General features: G+C 37.3%; 1 protein-coding gene across 7 annotated transcripts in view; it reads left to right on the top strand.

Annotated features, from left to right (window-relative positions):
• Positions 1-6,158: 6,158 nt before the first annotated feature.
• Positions 6,159-25,794, top strand: part of armc2 (armadillo repeat containing 2) — a 58,229-nt gene continuing 38,593 nt past the window's right edge. Inside the window, exons 1-6 of one of the 7 annotated variants that reach the window (XM_069178618.1) lie at positions 6,159-6,297; positions 7,021-7,122; positions 10,108-10,360; positions 11,360-11,432; positions 14,506-14,671; positions 17,846-18,035. In XM_069178618.1, the coding sequence (XP_069034719.1) occupies positions 10,146-10,360; positions 11,360-11,432; positions 14,506-14,671; positions 17,846-18,035 (644 nt within the window). In that variant the 5' untranslated portion in view covers positions 6,159-6,297; positions 7,021-7,122; positions 10,108-10,145. Of the gene's footprint in view, positions 6,298-6,518; positions 6,668-7,020; positions 7,123-10,107; positions 10,361-11,359; positions 11,433-14,505; positions 14,672-17,845; positions 18,036-25,794 lie in introns of those variants that run through there. The other 6 variants (XM_069178619.1, XM_069178617.1, XM_069178621.1 and 3 more) reach the window with 6 other exon arrangements.

Genomic DNA, 25,794 nt, shown 5'->3' with positions numbered 1-25,794 from the left:
TGAGTGATGAATGACTTCAGGGATTTAATCCTGTCACAATGAAGGGGGGGAAGACAGACGATTTTCAACTATTTAGATAATAGAAGCTTTTCCATTAAATGCAAGACAAAGGAACTTCCGAGTCGGGTGACTGTATAGATGTAGCCTGCTTCCTGTAAATCGAACCCATGAATTAATTAATATCTGTTATCGTTAACATCCAGAGCATTGAGTCAGGGCATTTTGTAGACCCCACAGCACTAATAATTATAGCAAAAGCCATCCTGGGAAATGAAATGCTTTTAATACTATTTGTTGTAAAAATGCCAAGCAAAAGCAACAATTTGGTTTACGATAATGAGTCACCAGGTTATTTTGTTGTGTATGCTGTTTAAATATCTTAAAAGAAAATTTCCTAAACAGGGAAAATGATAGAGTTTTATGATAACGATTTCCAGAGATGGTACTGTGGTTTCTGTTTTACAGATAAATAAGGTACCTATGGCACCACTTCTAAGGTATTCTTGATATTTGTTTTGTGTTGATGCTGTGCTATGGTTGTGCATTCACCTTTTTTCAATAAGGCTGGCAATGACATTGGTTCAGATGTCACACTAGATACTAATGTAAAAGGTCAGCTTTGAGAATGATAAGGTTTAATGCAAATGTGAAGGTGACGTATACTGAACAATAGTCAAAATCATTCTATATTTGCCTTTTACTGCATTGCGTTCATTAATCAGAAAGGAAAAAAATGAGTTTATGTGGCACTTTGGAAGGACAGAGAATGGCAATCAGAGGAAGGCAAACTGAAAAGAAAATAATTGGGATCAATCCTAATATTCTTCCATCATTCAAAGTCTTCAGCTCTCAGTTGAATGCTGTTGTGAAGAAACCAAACATGAACAGAAATTGATTTAAAAGGACTTCAATGACTACATGACTGATTGTGGCAGGATGGAATACAGGGCAGTAAAATGTGTAACCTTGTATCTAACCTTCACTAGCCAGTCAGAAGCTCTCAACTCAAATACAAGTCATTGAGGAACCTTCTGAATATGGGCAGCACAGAAATATCACATATATAGTTTTGGTGATCCATTGAGTGTCATGCACTTTAAAATAAGATAACCCATTTTTCACAAATTTTAACTGTGATTGATTGTTTTAAGAGATAAGGGAAACCTTTTTTTGTATGTATTTATAAAGTAAGTAAATTATAGTCTTTACCATAATGCATTGTTCCAATATAAATGTCATATTTATTTTGTAAATTAAGAACAGTATTTTATAGAATAAATTTATTTTAAACACCCCAGTAGTTACTTCACACCTTACTGGGAAAACATTGCAAATTGATCATATAAAAGCTGTGAGGTAAATATTCAAGATTCTACAATAAGAAAGAAAACTTGATGTGTTCAGGGAAAATAACACAGCACAGCCATTCCAAAAGTCCCTGACCACTTTTCATAGAAAATTAAGATTCTGTGTATAAATAGGTACAGCTAACCATAACTTATTCCTTTCCTGTAACGAACAGTTCTTTCCGGGCCCTATGCGGACGACACGATCCGAAAGGTGAAGAAACAATAGGGAAAAATATCATGCAGGAGTCGGTCAGGAGACTGGGGGGCGTGTCCATGCAGTGCTAGTGTCCGGGGGGAGTGAATCCAGGGCGAACAATCCAAGGGTAAATCCAGAGGGGGAATTCAAGACGGGAGGTTTAGTCCAAGACCAGGGGATCCATCCGTAGTTAAAACCAGAACCGGGTCGGGACCGGCGGGGCAAGGAATCAGGAACAGGAAACTAAAACCATAACGGAGCCAGACGCGGCAGGACCCCGGGCTCTCATGACACGGAAATCAATGAGAAGCCCCGAGCAATCGCCTGCGTCTGGCTTTAAAGGTGGAACTAAAGAGGGGCTGGAATAAGGAACAGGTGTGGGGAATGGGACAGAACGAGGAAGGGCTGGAGCGCCCTTAAGAGGAGGAGTAACGATCGTGACATTTCCTTAACTAGTGATACCTAACTTTAGTCATAATAATCAAATTAATTCTATCCAACATGTCTTGAACCCAAACACAGATCCTTTCCTGAATTCAGCACTATTTCTTATCTGCAATCATATCATTAAACATCACCATAGCATTAGTACAAAGTTAACTGGAACCCAAACTTTTGACCTGATCTTAACAAAAAGCACAACCTCTGATATTTGCCCAACCCATCACCCATGTCCTATCACAAACAAATAGCCCTCATTCATGTTAGACCTTACCTTACATTTTCTCTAAACTAAATGATACTGAAATAACTGAAACCCAATCCTAACTCCATGACCTTAGCAAACCCTAATAGTGGCTGTAAGCATTTTCATACTCATGAAATTTGTATTACAGTACATGAGGCAAAAGTGTGGAAGCTGCTGTCTCAGCCATCCATTTACCTATCTGCAGTATTTTCTAAAACACTTTGTACAATACGGGTGTTACACAACAGAAAACCAGGGACTGAGGCGGACGGGTTTTACAGATGTCTGCTCTTTATTGTGCATAACTCTTAACTGACACAGAATGGCATAAACCCGCCAAGGCACCTACTGTAAGTACCGTTAAGTGGTAACTCCCCAAACCCAAAGCGCAGCAGAGCCGTAAACCCCAAATGGACGCTGTGCGCGACATAACAACAGGGTTGCAGGGGGAGCCACAGCCTGTCCCAGAAAGCAACAGGCACAAAGCAGGACACTTAATATCTGGACTGGATGGGACACCAGTCCATCGCAGGGCGTGCGCACGTACACACACACAAACCAGGGCCAGTCTTCCCTGAAGTCAACCGACCTGACATGTCTTTGGAGGGGGAGAAAATACAAACTCCACACAGACAGTACCCCAGGAATTGAACCCCCGTGCCTCAGCATTGCAAGGCAACCATGCTAACCACTGCATCACGGTGATTGACTATATAGCCTACATTATATATATTAAGTCTTTCTTTTCTGTTTTGAGAGAGGAGAATCCATGTAAGAGGGAAACCAGGCAACAGGAGGCATCATGTCATGAACAATGATTTTTATTTTTAGAAAAGAACCTTTTGTGAAGAAGTCATTTGAGCCCTAATTTTGTTCTTGAAATGAATACTGATTGCACAATTAATCCATGAGCAGCCTCTGATTAGATCAAACTAATTTTATTGTAATACTCTTTTTATGAAGCTTGGTGACTAATCCAAGGCTTTCATTTTTTAAAAGCTGCACTGCGCGTTTAGGACTTAATTATGAGCTAAGGAATCAGCAGTTTTATGCACTGGCATGAAATGGGGAGAAATGATTTATGAAAGCCATAAACTAATGCTGATTTTTAATCTCTGCACTGAGCTACTGTATAACCATTAAGCCAGGCCACTCTCTTTCTTTCATCAGCAGTGTCCAGCAACAAAGTATATAAAATAGCAAAGCCCAAGATGTTTTGGGTCTAAAGGAGTTTCTTAAAAGGTGCATCAGCTTCTGAATTGCCCAACCAGAAGATTTTTTTTGTTAAGTGATGTAATGTAGAAATATTGCAGAAATCTGGGAAAAGAGGGATGTATTTTCTAAGGGAAAGTGAATAGAGTATATTTTACTGTCACCAGTACTGCATATCTGTAATATTTATACCCTTCCCTTATTTCAGAAGAAGAGTATAGAAACATCTCAAAGATCCTTAACATCTTTGAGATGTTTCTATACTCTTTGAGCATGGTGATGGCATGCAAACTGAACAGGCAGGCAAGGAGGAAACTGGATAATGATGCCAGAGTGAGGCCAGTGGTGACTTTGAAAGTGTTCGAGTTCAGTGGCTGAGATGGGAGAAAATGCCCACGAGTCATCGATATACAGTACTGGTCACCCCACAGAGGGGATTTGTGAGGAAACTACAGCAAAACATCTCAAATCCCAACAAAACACCTAAGTGATAATACAACATACAACAGTAACACAACGAACCTTTTGGTCTCTAAATGATAAGTGTTACATCAGACACAAAACCAGCACAGTGTGCCAAATCTTACGGGAAAACCTGCTTCAGACCTAAAGTGGGAATAAAAATTCACCTTCCAGCAGGACAATTATCCAGAGCAGAAGGACAAAGCTATTCTGGAGCGGTTTTAGAATAAGAAAGTGAATATCCCTGAGTTGTCACGTCAAACTTCTGACTGGAGTCTTATTAAGAATTTGTGGAAAACCTTGAAAACTGCTGGTCGTGAGAACAAAGATCTCAAGTGCTTCAAACTGTACCAGCCTCTCAGGTACATGTATATTCCTTTCATATGTTTTACAATTTAGGGATTAGGATTATTTTATTTAATTATTGATTATCCTGCTTTGCATTTTTGTTATTAACTTTTTTCTCTTGTATTTCTCTTTTTCCCTTATGTGTAACAGTATTACTTCAGAGAGTGCAGCTCTGCTCTGCCCCTGCCAGAATTTGATCACATTCGCACGTGGGCTCACAACACACAGGTGCACTCCCTGGACTGTGGCAAATTCTATGCCATAAAGTCAAAAATGATGAACAAAAAAGTTCAAATATGAGGAATGCTAAGAAAAACAGTTGCACTGTGTATTGTAATAGGAAAATAATAAATGGAGATTTATGACAATTTATGATAGAATTAATCAAAGAAAGCAACTTCTTTTCACATTGGAAGGAAATAAGCGACAGAAGTCATTATTTCTGTCATTAAGGTCTCCTTCCCTTGCATGACTAAGTATCTGGAGTATTTTAGTGTTTATTACTATTTATACCATTGAGTTGTTTGGGATGGACAAGAAGCAAAAACGTGCTCTCTTAGTCTCAAAGAAGAAATCTTTTAAGATCCACTGCATCTGATATCTCTTTCAAAAGGTAAAACAAAAAAACAGTTGAGGACATGGATAAACCTTCTTGTAAAAAACAATTCCACATGCTCTGCAAACTGGTAGTTACTCTGTAACCACTGCCTCTATTGGCAGCTCTGTCTTGTGCTTTTCATATCATAAATTATTTAAATCTCATAGCATGTCTATTTACATACTGTATGTCAGGTGTCTGCACATTTCAAATTGTCAAGACATCTTTCAATTTAAACCTCAAGCCAAGCACTACTTGACTGTGAGACAAAGTTATCAAACCGATTACCTCTCTGCATCATGAAAGCGAACTTGTATTTTCAGTCAACCACACATGTGCTGTCCCTCTACCAATTTTCTCAATGATGGCCCTCAGTGTGGGTCACAAACAGGGGACTGAGCTCTGCCAGCAGCTCCTAACCACTTAGTGAAATTCCTATCAGGACAGGAAACTCATCTTATTTTCCAGGACGGGAGTTGTAGGAGAACCAGACCTTTTGTACTTCAAGGCTGTTTATTTTAACATACTGGTGGCCACACACAGGGACTTGAACAGAAGACCTTTTCTGTTTTAGACTGCTGAATGTGTATCACTTTAACTACAGATTAGTACAGTAATTTCAAACATACATTCCTTCAATAATATTGTTGTATTAATTCCTGAAAACAAATTATTTTTTTTAATCATCTCTCTGATTCATTGAGATGCATAGTATTCCACAGATGCTGGTGAATCACATTGGATGTTCAAATGCCACTGATGTTAGAAGACATTGCTTTCGTTACGAATTATAGATCTCCATCAGGACTTATTTTATTTAACCCTGAATTCCAAATTATAGCAACATTAGTACTATTTCAAATTAATGTTCCATAATACAAAATGGGTTCAATATACATGAGTGAATATATTACATATTCCCAATTTAGACTGATTCCGGTTTACTCGTTAGATTCCCTGAAGACAACTGTCATGTTTCAAGGGAACTGAGGTGGTATAAAGTGCTACAATATCTTAACCTTAATATTTGCTTTTAACCGGTGTCCCCTTTCAACACTGATTTACATTTCAAAAGTATATAAAATATGCACATATAAATTTACATAGTGTGGTACACTAGATTAATCAAGAAGATTAAAATTAGGTTTTATTGACACTGGAATGTGATTCGTAGTGGTCACGATATCGGGTTTAAAGCGTAAAATATGTTTTTCAAGTTTCATATCAGAAAATCAATAACGGCTGCAACTTCACCTGATTGCCTAAGCAACAAAAGTAAACGTCTCGCTAACTATGACGTCACCCGGTTGTCTATCACATGGTCAGGTGGGATCCAGGCAACAGCTTTCCACTCTTAGGAGATCAACGCTTTGTTAAAAGACAATTCAGTGTTTTTTAAACAAACGCTGGTGAACGACAACAACATATTTTTTTTTAAATGGTGGTAAGTGCGTTTGACTATTTTTCTGCACGTATGTGAAATCTCTCTATTATCAGGAAGTTTGCAGCAGTACTTCTACGTTTTGTCACGTAATTCTAAAAAGCGCTATTTGAGAGTTAAGCAATAGACGAGCTGTATGATGACTCCTACGGGTATATTTTAGATGTAGACGCAACCTATTTAAATCGCTTCCGAACATATTTCGCGAGTTGACTCGGCTGCGCTGTCGCAGCGGCTGTTACTGCGTTGCTGTTGCTATGGCGACGCAGCCTGCGCGCGGTGCATTCGTGGGGGGATCTGCAGAGGTTTTGAGGAGGTGAGCGCCGGTCTGACCGCTTTTTCAATCTCAAAATGACTTCCCACAGTGACTCAGGTGATTATTGTTTGCCACCAAGTTGAAAAAGACATGTTATACACGTCAGAAAAGGTAAAGGCGCTATAGGGCTTTACATGACGTGCTGTTTGGGCTCAGGTCAGTTACTCTACAACCCAGTGATGTACTGTACAGTAACTTGATTACTGCCTTCCGCTGAGTTAGGGTGCAGCAGTAATTATTCATAGCCCTGTGGATGTAAACCCACCGTTGTGATTGCAATAACATTTTAGTGAATTATTTAAGTAGCTTATTTGTTTTAAAAAACGCATTTTTAATCTAAATCTTTATTCTAGAAATGCGGAGTCTGATTTGCTTACTGCAAATAATACGTTTTGTATCTTTGATGATAGAAATATTCCGGTAAGCATTCTTATCGGAGGATATACTGTACAACTGATGTATCCAGTATGGAAAGTGTGTTAATTTGAGGTCTACCAGGCCGTATGCAACAGGTGAGGGGAGCTCTTAAAATGTTGTTTTTTTTTATATCTTTTAATATCATTCAGTTAGTGTTGAATGGTGAAACACCTGCATCGTCCTATAAAGGAAAGCTACTAAAACGCTTGCTGTATCACACATGTATTGTATAAGTGCAGAATTACAAACTCTGATTAATCATTATTGACCAAGAGGACATATCATAATGTTATTCTGCTAATTATAACGCATTGCAAGCTTTTAAAGTGATCACATTGCCGTAGGAACAGGTTTTAGTTTGTATTTTGTTAATAGTGTGCTATAAGGTCAGATAACGTTCAACTCCTACATCCCACGTTTAACCTTTCCAATTTAAACATTCATGTTGTAGCTGCAGGTTCTGTTTATGGAACCTGTTTTTAATACACTAGAATCTAAACTAGGAATGTCAGAAAGCTTGGGTTTGGATTTTGTTCCCTTCAGTTCCATTCGGGTGTTGGGCTATTTAACTGCACAGTTTTAATATTTGCAAATCAGCCTCTGGGGTATTTAATCCTTATTTTACTTTTAAATGAAGTGAAGTGTTTAGAAGTACCCACTGTACATTACCTTAAGAAACTTCCTGTATATGCTTAAGTAATTTGTTTAATTGTTTAACTGATTTTTCTAGTTGTTGCAAAAAAAACCCCCAAACATACAGAAGACATAAGGCATCAATCACCTTAACTGTTTCTCTGTAGAATCTTAGGTTTATTACATTGTTAAATGTAGTCACTTGCTATAAATATATAACAATTCAAATTTTTTCTTGTATATTCAAAACTCAGACTGCGTTCATACAGCTTTCATTAAAATTAGGTCATTTCATTTATATTAAATGAAAGGCTCATTAATTTTTAAGGACAGTACTTACAATCTAGGATCTACATTAAACCTTTTCATGAAATGCTTTGCTGATTTGCTGTAACATCACCTAAAGTGAAGATCCCTTTTTGTCATATTTGCTCACATTCTGCATTTGCTATAGCAGAAATAGGACCCAAATTCTGTTTCATCATTCCTTCTACCTTCTTTGGAACAAGATGGTTTCATGGGTTAATATATCGAGTGAACACTTACGAAGTCACCTAATGAAATATGTAATAGTTAGGAATAATATTATTAAAGCCCTGTTCTTGATAAACAAGTCTTCTGTTCTAATATACTGTACCCAAATATTTTAACACTCACTGAAAGCCATGTCTTGACTTGTGATGGTATACAGGAGGATGCTAAATTGTTGGTATTTTTGATTGATTCTAGATATTGATTGCTTAAAAACATTATTAATTTAGTAACTATTTGAATTGCCAGCCATAATAATGTTAAATATCTCATTACTAATAGATCTCAACTAACTGAATTTCAATTATATAGCTATCGTGCTGACAGCTAATTATTGGTGGACTTCATTCATTTAAAAACAGTTTTGAAACTGAGAATTATATTACTGCAAAAGGTCGCTGTTTTTTAATGGAATTCAGTGTTGAATTATTTGAGCCTGTGTCTCAGATTTCTCTAGTATATTTGACTTGTAACAACTTCTTTCCAAAAGCATTATTAAAAGTTTGTGTGTGATGGGAGAAACTAATTTCTTTTTTCAGAATAAATTACTGTACCTCAGTCCTTAAAAGAGAGTGCATAATTAAAATTCTTAATTCTTAACGCACAAGCATATCTTTTCCTAGTGAGTTATCTTGGTTGCTGCATATCTGGCTTGACAGCTGAAGGCCGTCCAACGCCTTAATGTGCAGTGTCTCATCATGACATGCCATTAGTACTTTACGTCCATTACATCATCTCTGCAGTGAGAGGAAGAGTAATGCACAGGCATTTCGGATGGATTCAGTTTCATCATTGCAATACTTGACTCTGGTAGTGGACAGTTAAAAGAGGCTACTTTTGTAAATTATGTTTTCGATTCCGTTGAAGAAACAGAGTTTTTCTTGTCAGTACTTACTGTACCTTCACTATCCACATTTCAAACTTTTTTTCTTGCTTCAACAGTAACAGTGTAGTATCAAGTGCCTGTTGACATGCCTCGACAGAGTTAATGTGGTCTCACAGAAAACAATGGACGTTGATCAGTGCCAAGGCCTTATGTAATATGTGCTTTAGAAACTGCGTCAGTATTGTCAACACTGCGACTCCTTGACAGCTAGATTTCGTAGTTCCAGAGCTGCACAGGATTTTCGTTGCTCATTCCTTATTTCCTTTGGTCACAAAACACAGCTTCTACACCTCTTTTGTATTTTTGCTACTGTAAGCAGCCTCAATTGCGTATAGCTACATAAACATACACAATATGTTAAAATTTCATTTAAAATGTACAATTTACAGAGATTTCATTTTCAGTGACTATGGTTGCCTGATTTCTTTCTAAATGGATTGAGTTTAATTTCTTTACAGTATATTTATTATTTTTTACACAGCTCCCCAATCAGACACACTGGTAGAAATGTACAGTATGAGAGATTAAGTATCCAAAGTTCCAGCCTATATTCAGAAATGTATATGAGCTCTTTGACAGTTCATATAGTTGGAAACTACCCAACCCTTGGGTTCAGCTTATAAATTGCATTAATATCACCTAACAACTGTGCAAGTATATGCTAATTACAGGATGGCATGTTTATTCTAACAAAGGAAACTGTACAAAAATCATCATTTTATTTCTGTACAGTAAGTTACATATTTGCTGCATTAGCATTAAATGCCAGATTCATTCCACGTGAACTATCAATTAAATATTATTGTATCACCTTAACATGCATGTCACTTGAAAAGAAAACTCTTTTAATTAGGCTGGAAAGTAATACAGGAATGCCTGCATGCATTAGACAACAAATCAAATGTTTCGAGTATTGCATATGGTGAATAATTAGTATGAACCACTTTTAATGGTACTTCTGACCTTTGCTGGAAACCTTTAATAAAATAAGTTGCAAAATTCAAAGATGAATTTCCTGTTCTGTCCCTAGGTCTTGCTTTGGAATCAGTAGACTAGCAAAGCTCAAATATGTCTTCGGCAGAAAAGAAGTTTCAGAAATATGAGCCTTTTTACTTGAGCCCCTCACCAAGGAGGAAGACAAGCGCTGAGATCATCAGTGAGGCCCGGAGGTCTCTCCGGTCAGTCAAGACGCAAAGGCCCTTCACACCCAGGTATGAGGAGAGGCAGCTGTTTGGACCGACCTCCTGTCGAACTTCTGCGGACCGACCCCCTTCGTCTTTCAGGTACTGTAAGAAAAAGGTAGTCGAGTTTATCGTACTGTGATGTGTGCCATCAAAAACGCTAGAGAGGAGTCTGGTACCCCTCTTGCTTTGCAGTGGTTATCTGCAAATCTGCAGATCTTTGTTTTGGAGTATTAGTTTAATTTAGAATACAAAACATAATTTAATTTAAAATTAGCAATCTGTTCATGAATTTAGCAGCCAGTCAAATGGAGTTTCTGAAGAAAGTTCAGGAGGGATGACAACAGTCACTTCAAACAACCATGGTTGGCAGTAGTTAGTAATCAATGCTGACATCATTTCCTCACCTTAACATTGTAAATGATACACTGTAAATAATCCTCTTCTCTCCCTCACATACTGTATGCCTTTTTGCATCTCACCTCCACATGTGCAGTTGCCCCTTGGTCACTCACTCTGCATGGGGGTCATATGGTGGGAGGTTAGCCCTCTGCTAAGCAGGTTGAGCCGAATTTACTGTGACTAAAACGCTCTATAAACCTTTTAACATGCTTAATTCTTAGGGATCACTCACCCTGCTGTCTGTGTGGGTCGTAATGCCCTACTTGTAAAAAAGGCGCTGTTCTTTCGATGAGAAGTAAAACTGAGGTCCTGACTCTACGTGGTCATTAAAATTCCCAGCTTGCTTCTCAACAAACAGAAGGGTTTTAGTAACCCCAGTGTCCTGGCCAAATTTGGCCCTGACCTTTACTAATTATGGCCTCCTTATAATCCCCATCTATAAATTGGCTTCATTACTTTGCTCTCCTCCCCACTGATAGCTGGTGTGTGGTGAGCGTTCTGGCGCACTATGGCTGCTGTCGCATCATCCAGGTGGGGCTGCACATTAGTGGTGGTAGAGGGGAGACCCCATTACCTGTAAGCACTTTGGCTGGCATGTCCAGAAAAGCACTATATAAGTATAAGGAATGATCATGATTAATAATCATTTGGTGTTGTTAGACCCAGTGAACTACAGATTAATCTTTTCTTTTTTTTTAGTCTTCATGCTCGTCATTTCGAGACAGCTGACTCAAGACCCGGTTCAGGTAAACGTCTTTCGCCCCTGGAACATGTAAGTTTGAAGTTCCCTTTTTTAGCAAATGTAGAAACTAGAGCAGATGTGTTTCATCTTGGCCCTTGATATTATATTATTATTATTATTTTAGATTTCATAGTGCTATACAGAAGTACAATGTAATAACTTCCGGTGACGTGAAGCGGGCTTTTGTTGGCTCATTCTGTGAGGCAGAATATGATGCTGCGCATATCTGGAAATTGAATCTATTTTGTGATGTAAATTGGGCGTTTTACACATTACTGTGCACATTTTACTTTCATTGTGGTTTGAAGTGTACTGATCAGTGCCGATTCTTTTTAACCCCGGAAATATAAAAATGGAATTGCAGTTCCCCTTTAACTTTTACAGAATATCAATCATAAGGCTACCCTGATTGTAGCCTTCTATTTCTAAAAAGAAGAAAAAAAGAAAACTGGCTTATTCTTCACACTCAGCTCTATTTACCAAAAATTAATGACACCTTATTGTACACCTTAACGTTTTTATCAATGGTTAGTGTACATAAAGCAGTTGTGATGTTCTGAATGTCTCTTGTTAAAAAGGAATGTTTTTCATATAATGAGCATGAATGCTCCACTGATTTTTAAAAGATCACAGAAACTGTGGACAATGCAAATGGTGACTTAAGAAATGAGGAAAATTAATCCTCATTTCTTAACAGTAGTTCTCTTCTGATTCTTTGCAGAAATATAGAAATCAGTCAATATAACTTAGTGTCCAAGAGACTGGATTGTCAAAATAAGAACATAAGCAGAAGTTTGTAATACTACCCCTCCTTTTAATGCTACATCAGTAGTTCAGTGAATTTAAGATTTCTTCCATCTTAAGAGATCCCAGGGTTTGGGGCTCAACCTCGGAGCTGGGAAGTTACTTCCAGATATACACAAACCTGTACAAAAAAAAGTATTTCATATTTTCAGTTAATAAATTTAAATTTATTTCCCTTTTTGGTTCTACCTGTGAGCCTGTGTTCTTGTTCCACTACGTATTGTGAAATAGTCCCTTGAATTGATCTATAGCCTTTAGGATTTCATATAGGGTTCCATTAGGTATCCCTCAGGATTTAGCCCATTTAACTTACTACTGTATAGTGGTTAACAACATAAATAAAATATCTGAAAAGTGTGAAATACAGAACATATGCACAATGCAAAAGACCGCTCATCTTTGTCAGTCCTGTATAAATTAAAGTGTTACAGCTATGGGGAATGGTTTCCTTAATGTACAGTATGTTATTTGCTTTCGCAAAACGTGAAGCACTGGCCACATGGTTTGTAGATCTCGTGTTTTAAATAAGAAGGATATTCAATAATAAAAATCACAAAGGAAGCAAGATCATAAGGGAAGCACCTTCATTGGAAAAGAAGGTATTAACATAATATAAAAGAAGGTTGTTAAATATTGTTGGCAATTGTGTTATTCTCTCTCCTTTAAAGCTTTTAAGCTTCTAATTAATTTACTAATCAGATGGTAAGGGTGTTTCGAGTAGAATATTAGCTGAATAGAATGACTTTAGGTCGGTGCTGTATATTTTAGTATGTAAAACCTTTTTTTCTTCATCTACTGTACATTTCATACTGCCTGGATCTGCACTTTTAACTTGGAGGGTCAGTCCTCAAAGGACTTGAGTTTTAATATTGAGTGTAATTTTGATTGAGTTTCTCAGGACCTGTAACTAGCCACTTATACTTAACATACATAATTGAGTGAAATGGGTTTCTTTTAGTGTACCCACAAGGGCTGCTTTTAAGTTTTAGTATGGCAATATACTGTTAGCAGCTGCCATAACATTTTAGGTAGCACCATCTATGAAGTAGACTTTTCTTGAAGTTATGAAAATTTGATTAGCAGAAATATTGTATCTGTCAGTATTAGATCAAGCTACAGAACTGGACTATACGAAATTAATTTGGGGAGGATTTGAAAGATAACCAGACTTCACATCTGTTTTTTTAAATCTATAATGAGTTCTTTTATTTCTTGGACTGCTTAAAAATGCCCCATGCCATCGGAAATAGAGCAAGCTCCTAAAACCAGACTGAAATTAATAACAATAATAAAATTAATCAAAAAAATGTACAACTGACAACACAATCTTGTGAATGTGAATATGTATACTATTATAGAATTGTTTTTTTTGTACTTGGGTTCTCTTGGTAAAAAAAAACTCCTATTGAATTGTTATGAACTAAACATTTATTTAGAAACTAATATGTACTGTATTTATTTAAAGTTAAGCCAATATAGACTTTGTAATTTGATATTAATACTCTTATTGGTGTAATCAGATGGTTTATATTTATCTTTTATTTTATGCTTTTCTAGTTTCGGCAATTAATTTCCCCCTTTTCGGCCTCCATTTTAGTTAATTCCCTTTTCATTTCTCTGCTAACTTTAGGAGACCCAGAGACCGATATGTATGTTTATATTTTTGTCTTCATGGGGAAATCACTTAAACTTTTTTTCTTTTTGTTTTACTGCTCTATTCCCCGCCCAAATGAAACTCCACATGCAGTGAAAACAGGCCTGAAACAAACAGTCATAGCACTTCAAGAAGATGGCATCTGGTTTCTTAAAAAAAAACCCTATGCATTGTGAGATGTTTCCACATTGTTTGTCAGGAGTTATTGTCTTTGTGTGGATATTTTCCCAAGTGTTGTCCAGATATATCGGTTGCAATAGGTGCCTTCCAAAACTCGCACTCCACAAACGCTTATCCCTTGAGCTCGATTGCATCAGCTTCAGGAAAGACATAGCACACAGTGGTGCCGGCATCTGCCTATTGGCATGATTCACTCTCATGGAGCAAATCAAGGATCATCCAGCTAAGTCTTCCAACAAACTCCTTTTTGCACCACCAGTTAGGACTTTGAATGACAGCCTGAAATCAACCCTACAATCTGTGGTACTGTGGCTGTGGTGTAAGATCTGCATTCTAGACAGAGGTTTTTATTGGAAGATCTGTAGTATTATATTTAGTATACTGGTTTTCTTCACTGCAGTTAACTCTGGACATGGCAGTCTTGAGTTTCAATGATGTATTTCTGCGTGCATTTCTTTTTAACAGAAACCCAAACTGCCTATTTGTCCGGATCCTGATCTTGACACCTCTCCACCTCTCCCCAAACCTCCGGCTGATCCTCTGGAGCTCAACAGAACAAGCACAGCTCGGGCTCGCTTATTCAAAGCTGGCTCCCTGGGAATGCTTCCCCCCATGATGCAGCCAGAAGAACGTAAGATTTGTGCTTTTTAATACACAGTCCCATGCTGTGAAATTATCTGTCTATGTCAGGACAGTCTGGTCCTGGCCCAGGGGGATTGGTATGTCTGCAGCAGGTTTTCATTCCATCCTAGCCCCTTAACCAGGTGAAACTAGTTACAGATTTAGATGGACTAAATCAAGGGATTCAGCTTTTAAAAGACCTAGAAAACTGGAGGACACAGTGACCTTCCAGGATCAGAGTTTTGCTGGACCCATGTCAGGATAGTTTGCATCATGGTTATTTGCTCATATGATGAAACACAAACCGATATTCTAGAGAGAATCTAGGATATGGAGGACCATTGAGTGCAATAGTGCCACAGCGAGGTGTCTCTCATATTTACAGAAGAGAGGATGAAGTTCCAGCACTATCAGTTTCAGTGCAAAAAATGATAGCGGTAAAAGTTAGTTAAGCAAAACATCTTGCTATTGCTTTCAAATAGCCAAAAAACGTTAAAAACATAAAACTGGGATGTAAAAAAAATGAAAAATATTTTTTTAAAAAAACATTATGTACACACCAGCTGTGGTATAGAACAAACTTTTTCTTTTTCACTGATCCCCATGTTCAGTAATGAGTATTACTTATTCCTATGTTCTGTAATATGCTGAACTGAACAGCATATTTTAATATGCAGATGTCCAAGAGTGATGACAGCCCAATATGTCATTCTTTTATTGTAGAAGCTGTGAGTTGACATGATGTGTGTATTGCTTTGTTTCTTTTGTGAAAGGTTTCGGATATGTACTATGTTATGGTTTGTTGTAATGCATTTCCTTGTAGAAACAATTTCTCCATCAGTTTCTCTAATACATTTTTAAATTGGAGACAGCTGTTCAAAGATGTTCTTTCTCCAAGGATCAGAGTGAAGACAAATTTCCAATATAACCCCAGTCCCTGCTTGCTGTTTTTAGATGTTTACAATAATTGGAGTACAGAGATAAGAATGTTCAGTGAAACCAACATGTTTAATTTTTAAGGATATTGGATTGATTTATGAGGCAACTCGGATAGGGCTGCTGAGTTCTGTGGCTTTCCGAGGACAAGGAGGACACATCAGCCTGCTATTGTGTCTGTAATACACTTATTACAAAAGAGGAAATTGTTTTCTTTCAGGATTACAAGGAAAAAAATGAGCGGTATTGTTTACTTCTTGAGCCTCGGTGTTTCCAATTTGTGTAATGGGTACAATGTTTGTCTAGCTTTCAGTTGAGTTTTTTTAACCACATTAAATTTATTTCACTGGTCCAGGTACTTCTATGCCGGGCAACCATTTTATGTGACTGGATCACATATGGTGTTCCTGAAAGCACCCTTATGTGGTCTGAACAAAGTGGATATGTTCATATCTAATTTTAAAGGAGGATATTTTACATTTTTAGTGTCTGTAAATTTGCTGTGTTATATTTAGATTTTCTTGCTTACATAACTCTGTCTTCCAAAAGATGGTTTCAGACTACATAAAGGTGATTCCAAGGCAAGCCAAATTCTCTCATGGTCACAGAAAGTCTCTGAAACGGTTGCTAAAGAACACATGAAGAAGGCTCAGCAGCCAAACAGATTAGTTTCTCCTTTCTATTTTTCAGCATGGAAATATAATAATAATAATAATAATATTAATAATAATAATAATATTGCTGTGCTGTTGGTTATGACCCGTGATGTGTACAGTTAGAACGAGCCAGTGTGAGAAAGGGTACTGTATTTGCTTATCCGTCAGCGAGTAGATGTGGTGCCGTATAAAACCCCTTTGTGAGCTGCACTGTACAGTATGTATCTGGTTAAGCAGCCCTTCTCACCCATGAGGATTAACACTATTACTGGAGAAACAACGGTGTGTGGTTTCCTGCCTTGACTGAATATTAGCAAAGCAGAATTAAGCCTCTTCAGATGGTCCTTGTTTTGTTACAGCTAATTAAAATTAACAGATTTTTCTTTTATCCTAAACATTCATAATTGACTATTCCATGTTACACTTATTTTTATATTTTCCATATATATCCCTATCTTTTAATTACTAATTAACAAAGCTGCAGTTGCTGTTCTGCCAATCTGTGTGATAGGTGATTTTCCTTGATGACGTAATTCGTGTTCCAGATATAATCCAGGGTAATACTGGATGTCAGTTCAACAGGTACTGTATGTGACAGTTGGTACAGCACAAAAGTTTCTCATGCCATAAATTATAAACACACATTCCTGATACAGCGGAGGAATAACTTTAAAGGACTTTAGCACATTTTGATTGAAAGTATTTTTAAGTTACTTTTCAAAGTCTGTGACATTAAAGTCAATATATTGAAGCCACAGTTAGCAGTGTAACTGTTTCTGCTTTATCCCAATTGCTTTTGGTGTAAGCAGTGGTTACAGAAAACTTGGAAACTGTAAAGGTGAAACTACTTCTATGTCCTCCTTTACTGATTTCTCTTTCAATACTGTGTTACTCAAATTATAATTAACGTCTGTTATTCTAAGAGCAACAGCTGTACATTTGCTGAGTGTACATTGTAACACAGGGTCATCCATCCTACTGATCACATAATGTAAAACTCAGTGAACATCTTTGCTAAATAAAATTAACCCTAAATATTTGTGGTAGGAATTATTTTTGTTGTTTTTAATTCACAAACTCACAGGTTTATATACATTACTGATAAACTTTAGTTAACAGAATAGGTAAGTGCCATTAATCATAACAGAAAGAAAGCACATCAGAGTGGCATCTCAAAACACACTCCAGTTATTATGAATATAATGTTGTATTTTAAACCTCTTGCTAGTATACTGTACAGTGCCATTTGGTGTATGTCTTTATAATAAAATGACCTTTCTCCCTATAAGGTGGAATCTTTTAAACATACAGACATTAGTTAGGATATTGAGAATATTTAGGATATGTTCAGAGATATAAAAACCTGTTTGATTGTTTTGTTTGAATTTTGAATGCAATTGTACAATTCTTTGTTTAACCAAATTCAGAATCCAATTACTTTTATGCAGGTATAAGGAAGTGTTCTCCATATAGACATAAGTGTTATTATCATCAGTGGTCCTAGACGATGGGTTGTATATGGTATTTTTAATTTCAACCTAAAGAAGTGTACTGTTTCTATTAGTTCTGACTGGTGTTGTTTTTACCTGTAGTTCTGAAGAGGCTGAATTCTGAACCTTCTCTTGCAAAACCTGATACTTCATTGGCTATTGAAGAAGGACTTTCAAAAGGAGACAGGACCCTCGTACAGATCAAGGCTTCTGAAGATGAAGACAATGAAACAGGAGGTCTTTCCCATGTCAAGTGTGAGAAAATTGTATCATCCAGACCCGGGAGTGGGAGGTATGTCTCTCGTGCGCCAGACAACAGGCTTACAATACTTGGAATTCAAATGCATGCTTAAGGGTTACCGTGAAGCCAGTGTGTGGCTTATTTATGACTTCTTTTCTTCCATTTCCCTCATACAACTTAGTTTTTTAAACAGTTTGTACCTTTTGGTTTAATTGCACCTTGTTGTATGCAATGCTTGCAGAAACTGTGGTTCTTCTTTAACACAAAGTAGGTTCATATATCATAGTGTTATTTTTTTCTATGTAATCTCATTTATTATTGTTTATTTCCACTGGTAAAGAATACAGAAAAGAAATCAAATGTTGTACACTTTAACTGAAACCATACAGCTGGTGCTTCGAAGGCAGGCAAACTACGACAGTCCTTTTAACACAGAAATCATGTGGCCTCTTCATAAAAGGACTTTGAGACCAAGAGTAAACAGTCAATTCTATTTTTATTATACTGTTCCAATTAAGATTTATAATTTACTACTTCAATTATGCAAAAGAGCAGGATATTGTTGAAAAATGGTTATGAAACACCTATGAAGAGAGAAAACATTCCGGGTGGAAATGGAAGTTGCTCTTAGATTTCACTTCAGGCTTTTGGTGCCAAGCACCACTTGTATGCAATGAATTATTATTGATAAAATGATTGTGTCAGACAGCAGTGCATCCTCCGTTCATCCATTTTCAGTAGGCGCTTTGTCCTTGGGGGGTAAAGGTGAGCTGGCTCACAAAGGCGGGACGGCACCCTGGACAGGACACCGGGCCATTGCAGAGCACATGTGGGCCAATTGAGAGATGGCAGTGAAAGAGGAACTGCAGTCCCAATTTCTCAGACTGGTTATCAAATCTCATTAACAAAATAATTTGACAGTATAGAACAATTTTACAAATTTTGAATTAAGCACAAAATAGTAAACTTTGTGAAAGTACTGAAAACTGCCATGTTGTTGCAAACCACTGTTCTCGCCACGGGCGATTTTCCACGAATAGTGATGCGGCCCCTCGTGCTCACAAGTCACTGCAGTGACTAATGTAGTGTGATAAGTAAGGATGTGCAGCAGACATTTCACTGCAGAAATGTTCCAATGTGATCTGCAGGCAGGGTTAACAAATAAGTAGTATTTGTTGACAAAACCATCTTGAAGTCGAGGGCAATATTTCTATTGAATTAAAAGACGTATTCACAAGCCTGCTTGTTTACAATGTAATAAGGCTGCTTCATGGATGTTTTATTGCCTCATTCTGAATAGCAGAATTTGGTGCTGCACATACTTAGAAATGGACATTTTACAAGTTGCTTTGTACATTTTACTTTTATTGTGGTTTGAAAAAGGACTCATCAATGTTGATTCTTTCTAACCCCGAAATCTAAACATAGTGATGCAGTTCCCCTTTAACCTGGACAGTATGTATGTATGAAGTACAAAGAAACTGAACAATGTGGAGAAAGCCCAAGTGGACATATGGAACACATGCAAACTCCACATTCTGCACAGATTTAAACCCAGGACTCAAGAACCTGTGTGGCCACATGCGTCACCTGCCACATCATCTCTCCACTAACACGTTAAGTTGCAACATAAATAGAATAAAAGTTAAACTTTTGCCCTTGATAAATGCCTATGATGTACTTAGCTGCTGAGGATAAATATTTTGTGTGCCAGTAAATGCCATATACCACTGTGATTTTTTTTTTCATCAATCGTTGTCATTGTATGCAAATTAGTAAACAATTTTTTTTTGACATAGTTATCTTTTGCCACAGTAATGCAACTATCATTACTGTAAACTGATAAACCCTGTTTATGAAAAAAACACAATGATGTGGTTTATTGCCAATATATGCAGTAGTAAGTTTTATGAATACCTTCTAGCATACAAGTGACACTGAACCAATCAGAGACTAGGTACAACTGCAGCTTGGGCATGAGTGAAATGCAGGGCTTGATATACGTAATGATGTCATACATAAGACTGATACTTATAGACAAGTTTGGAAGTGTTGAGAGGAACTTGACAAATCCACTGTGCTTGTGAATGATCTTTAAATGTGGGAAAGCAATGTACTGTAATTAAGGGCAAAAAAAAGAGTTGATCCATCTCAGTAATATTAAGTTAAGGTTTTTCCTTTTTGCAGACTAACTGGGCTTTGCTCAAGATGGGCTTCTATTAGATTTTAATAATGTTCTGTGGTCTGCTTTGCAGCCATTTGTTTTGACTGCCATTTGAGCCTGCCTGAAGACAAAGATGAGCTAATGTCTGTGAATCTTTAGTTAAAGCACACAGGATTATAGGAGTGTAATCCAATCAATGATAAAATGCTCAAATAAGAAATCCCACAGCCAGTATCGATAAACTGAGACACAGATGCCTCAGAGCTGCAATGTTGAAGTGCTTCTTTTGACCATTTGTTCTTGGATTTGAAACAGCAAGCATTTTTTAACTCTTGTACCATATTTTATTTTATTAAATAAACAACAAATGATTGAATAATAAAACTGGCATTAATTATGATTAAACATGTAGTACAGGTATCTATAGTAGCTATCAAAAATATTCACCCGGCTTGGACTTTTTCATATTTTATTCATACTGTATTAAATTGCGATTTTTTGCTATTGATCAACACAAAACACTATAATGTGAAAATGAAAATAAAATTATACACTTTCTCCTAAATTAATTATAAATAATTATAATAATAATTGCTTACACTTATATAGCGCTTTTCTGGACACTCCACTAAAAGCGCTTTACAGGTAATGGGGACTCCCCTCCACTATCACCACCACCAATGTGCAGCCCACATGGATGATTTGACGGCAGCCATAGTGCGCCAGAGTGCTCACCACACATCAGCTATCAGTGGGGAGGAGAGCGGAATAATGAAGCCAATTCATAGATAGGGAGTATTAGGAGGCCATGATTGGTAAGGGCCAATGGGAAATTTTACCAGGATGGCGGGGTTACACCCCTACTCTTTCGAGAAACGCCCTGGGATTTTTAATGCCCACAGAGAGTGGTCGGTTTTACCTCGGTTTTACGTCTCATCCGAAGGACGGCGCCTGTTTACAGTATAGTGTCTCTGCCTTAGTTCCCAAGAGGTCTCCCATCCAGTTACTGACCAGGCTCACACCTGCTTTGCTGCAGTGGGTTGCCAGTTGTGAGTTGCAGAGTGATGTGGCTACTGGTACTGTAAATATAAAGAAGAAAATAACTGATTGCCAAAGTGTTTTCCCCTTTGAATTTATGGTACAGGTACCATTTGGCAGGAATCACAGCCCTGAGTCTAATTGGATAAGTCTCTACTAGCTTTGCACATCTGGACACTGCTATTTTTTATGCTTCTTTACAAAACTGCTCAGGTTACCTCAAGTTAGATGAGGACCATTGTTGAACTGCAATTTCCAATCCTGCCACAGACTTCTAATTGGATTGAGATTCAGGCTTTGACGAAAACATAGACTTTTTTGTTTTTAAGCCACTCCAGTGTTAGACTCAAGCTGTATGTGTTGGGTCATTGTACTGCTGGAAGATAAATCTTCTCTGAAGTCCCCTGTCTCTTTCAGACTGCAGAAGGCTTTCAGTGAAGTTTTGCCATAGCATGATGCTCCACCACCACGCTTCATGGTAGAGATGGTGTTCTCAGGATGATGTGCGGTGTTCAGCTTGCACCAAACATAGCAATTGGCGTTGAGGCCAAAAAGGTTAATTTAGGTCTCGTCAGACCATAGAAACTTCTTTCACTGTTTTCTCAGTCTAGACAGTCTTTGCCTTCTGGCAAAGTGTTGTTGAGACTTTATGTGAGATTTTTTTTTGAACAAGGGATTATGTGAGATTTTTTACCACTGTCCCATGAAGCCCAAACTCGTGAAGCACTTGGGAAGTTATTGTCATATACACAGTTTCTCCCATCTCAGCCAGGGAAGACTGTAATTCCTTTAGAATTCTCTTAGGCCACTTGGTGGCCTACTTGACCAGTGCCCATTCTCACCTGGATAATCGTTTTTTAAGGATTTTTTTATAATATACTTAATTGTGCTTTGGGGAATATTCCGTGCCTTGGAGATTATGTTACACTCTTCCCCTGATTAGAGCTTTTCAACAACTCTATCCCATATTTGCTTTGAATGTTCATTTGTCTTCATGACATTGATTTTTGGGAGCTGTACTGATCAGCTGTATTTAACCTAAATTCATGTGAAATACCTTAATTCCACTCAATTATATGACTTTCTAAGGAAAATGGATGCACCTGAGCCTAACTACAGTATGTGTGCCATAGAAAAGGGGCTTAATACTTATTTAATCAGTTATTTTATGTTTTGTATTTCTTATTCATTTAGGATAATCTTTGGAATTTTGTTTTCACTTTGACATGATAGTGATAGTGTTTTGTTTGGATCAATGGCACAAAATCCTAAGTAAATACATTGTGATTCCATATTGTAGCACAATAAAATATGAAAGTCTGGGGTGAGTGAATATTTTTGCCCCTGTACCAGGTACAAGTAGTATTTGTGGCAATTTCACCATCAAGAGTCTCTCCTAATGAAACCTTAGAGGCTAGGTCCAGTTTTTTTTTCTTTCTGAATTGATGACTTTCAAAGTATTTTTAAATGTTGAATGTTTGCATTATTAATGCATCGTAAGAGGTTGTAGATATAAAATATTTTATAATATAGACACTATTTAGGTATTTGTGTGAAGTAGTTTTCAGATAATATACTGTACTATATTTTATATTTCCATTTTGCTTGGCAAATGTCTTCTTACCTGTTGAATCCTTATTTTTTTCAGAGGAGTCATATTATTCTTCCTCATTTTCCAAAGTGTGCAATTGCAGGGTAGGTAGCTTTAAACCCAGACGTGAAAAATACAAAATTGAGTGAGTGTGTGAAATAAAATAATTGCCAGTTCTGAATTGCTTGGTGTGAAAAGCTCAGTTCGTCCTTCCCCATGTGGGATTCAGTCCCAGTCTCATGTGAGCTCCTGTCAAGCACAGCATCTCTTTATAGGTAGCGAATAACTCCACCACACAAAAAGACGAAGTTTTCTGCTGCAGCCGAGCTCTACACTGTCTGTATTTCAAAGTGGAGAGATGCCACTTTTATATAGCTTGGTGCACTGAGCCCTACAATACTCTTCATCCTTTAAATTCCTCCTCCTTTTGCAGCAGCCTCAGTGACTGATAAGATATCAGCCTGAGAAATCAGTCATGGCACCAATGTGACGAATGCAGCTCTCTCTGTTCCTAGCAGGAGGTGATCCTGATCACGCATACTGTAGCTCTACATCCTGGACAGTAGATAACCCAGTCTCTTGTCAGTGAGTGCACTGAGCTCAGTTAAACTGGCACTGAGCAATTCTGTACTGAGAAGCATTAAATAATGTAATGTTATTAACCTGTATGTCAGTATCACTATGGCATATATAGTGTGCTCCAGATTTAGTCTTTCACCTGATGAAAGATGTGATAGGAACAAAAATCATATTACAGAATGAGTTACGCATCAAGCTTATTTGTCTTACCTAAAATAATTTTGGAAATGTTTACTGTAAACAGAATTATACGGGCACAGAATAAAGACACATGTGCCATAAATGAATTCCAGAAAGCAAGATCATCAAATGTATTTACAGTTCTAAGTATTTCTTTAAATGAAATCTAACAAATATAAATCTACAATGACATCCTGGCTTTTTGTAAGTGTGGTGGAAGACTTCAGAATGATACAGAAGCTCTGTAACGTTTCCCGTTTCCCTGGGGTATAGAAGCAGGTAACGCATGGAAGGATAGAGAGGGCTCTGAAGACTGTATGCACACATATCTCCTTAAGTTTGGAAATGGCTATAAAATAAGCAGTAAAACACTGAATCTAACTCTTTCCATTGTAGTGTCCATTAAAAAAAATAAGCCCATCATTAATGTATAATGGCAAACCTGGCAGGAAGTAAAAGAAAGTGTATCTTGTCACCACGGAATATGCAAGCGAAGGCAACTGTAACTTCAAAGGCAACAGCTGGAGATCTAAAAAAACTGGCATCTTCAGGATACAAAGTATCAGAAACTTTCATTAAAGTAACAGGGTTGCTTGGAAGATGCCACTTCTAGGGGAGGACGAAGAGACTCAAATGTGACAAAGAAATATTTAGTTGTGTCCAAAATAAACGTAATTCCAATCCCATTATCTGATTTTCCAAACCTCAGTACTTTAAATCTTGACGATACCGGTGTGTAATAAATCAATTTATTGCTAGTTGGAACTCAAGAAGTTGTCAGTGGGCTACGGAAGACATGGTCCTGTGAACAATAAACAGTATTTTACTGCTGCCATCTCTTGTTCTAAATGTGTTCTCAAAATACTGCGTGACAATGTCGGATAGGATAGGGTGCTGCCTGAGCACCAGCAGAGCGCTTTCTTTCTTTTGTGCGGTGTGCCGGTGTGTAGTCGTCTGCAGAGGTTTCTGTTCTATGGTATAGAAGAGAATCCTTTTCTATTGCAATTATTTGTGTAGCCAGCTTGGGAACACATTCGGAGATCTTCTGTTTGGGTGGTTACTGTACCTGAAGATACATCTGACTAGATCACATTTCTCCACTGTTCTGTAGTTCATTGCCTACATTGTCTACTTGCAAACATTAATATGTTACATATTTTATATTTTACATATAAATATATTTTCTATATATGTTTACCAGATATAAATATTTCAAAGTACTTTTGTGGTATAAACAAGTCCACAAGGCTGATATGGGGTGCATTGGCTGGTGTGATGAGCAGTTTTGGTAAAACTGGCTGCTGACACCCCAGGTTGAAATTGGCAGTCAGTTTTTCTGCAGATGCTCACCTGTTTTGCCTTGCACTTGGAATTAGCACAGGATATCACAATCCAGGAAAATGTGCTTTCATCTTCTGTTGCACTTTGCTGATGATGTCTTTCCCCCCGAATTCCATGCTGACATCACCGTACATAGCACTGTTGCTGAAACATCTTCTAGTCGAGGTACTACTGTATGGTCACTGAAGCTTCTGCCAAATGTGCCCTAATGGTCACTCTCCTTTCAAAGTTACTGAGACAGCAGCCACGCTAGCCAGAAATACAGACAATCAGGCCCGTCCATCATTTTTATACATGCCGCAAAAAAATTCTGGGATACTGTTTGCTTAATTCATGCATGAGCCACACCTATGTAGAAACTGTTGGTTTTTCAATATAATTAATTGGTTTCTCTCATTTTTTTCATTTTTGTCCACTTCCTGTAACCAATCAGAGTGATACCTGTGGTATTGCTTACGGCACAATTCTGTGTTTTATTGTCAAAAGTACTCTTCTAATAAGTATTTTTGATTAAGGCAAACTTAGTGGGATTAACAATCTGTCATTTCATCATCTGAAATTCGAATAACAACATTTCTGTGCTTTCTTTGTATTCGAAATGATGTGCATAAGACAACGAAATACTAAAGAAAATAAAGAAAATGGGGTAGTTTGGAACGTTGCTTGTACTTTATTGACTGAAAAACTATTAAATCTGAAGTGTACTTAATATTCAGCCATAAGTGAGAATTATCTATGTATTTTATTTGTATTGTAGGAAAGGTCAGCTGTCAAAACCTACTTCCAAAAACACACAATCCATTTTCTACATCTTAGCAAACTCCTGCTGTTTTTCCAAAATAATGACTAAATGACCTGGAAAAAAAAATCAAGCATTAAAGTTTCCTTACTTTCGGAAAAGTGAATATTCCTGTGGA

The sequence above is a fragment of the Lepisosteus oculatus genome, chromosome 2 (genome assembly GCF_040954835.1).
Source record: "Lepisosteus oculatus isolate fLepOcu1 chromosome 2, fLepOcu1.hap2, whole genome shotgun sequence".
NCBI lineage: Eukaryota > Metazoa > Chordata > Actinopteri > Semionotiformes > Lepisosteidae > Lepisosteus > Lepisosteus oculatus.
Note: the sequence above shows the minus strand (reverse complement) of the source record. Positions and strands in the feature narration are given on the sequence as shown.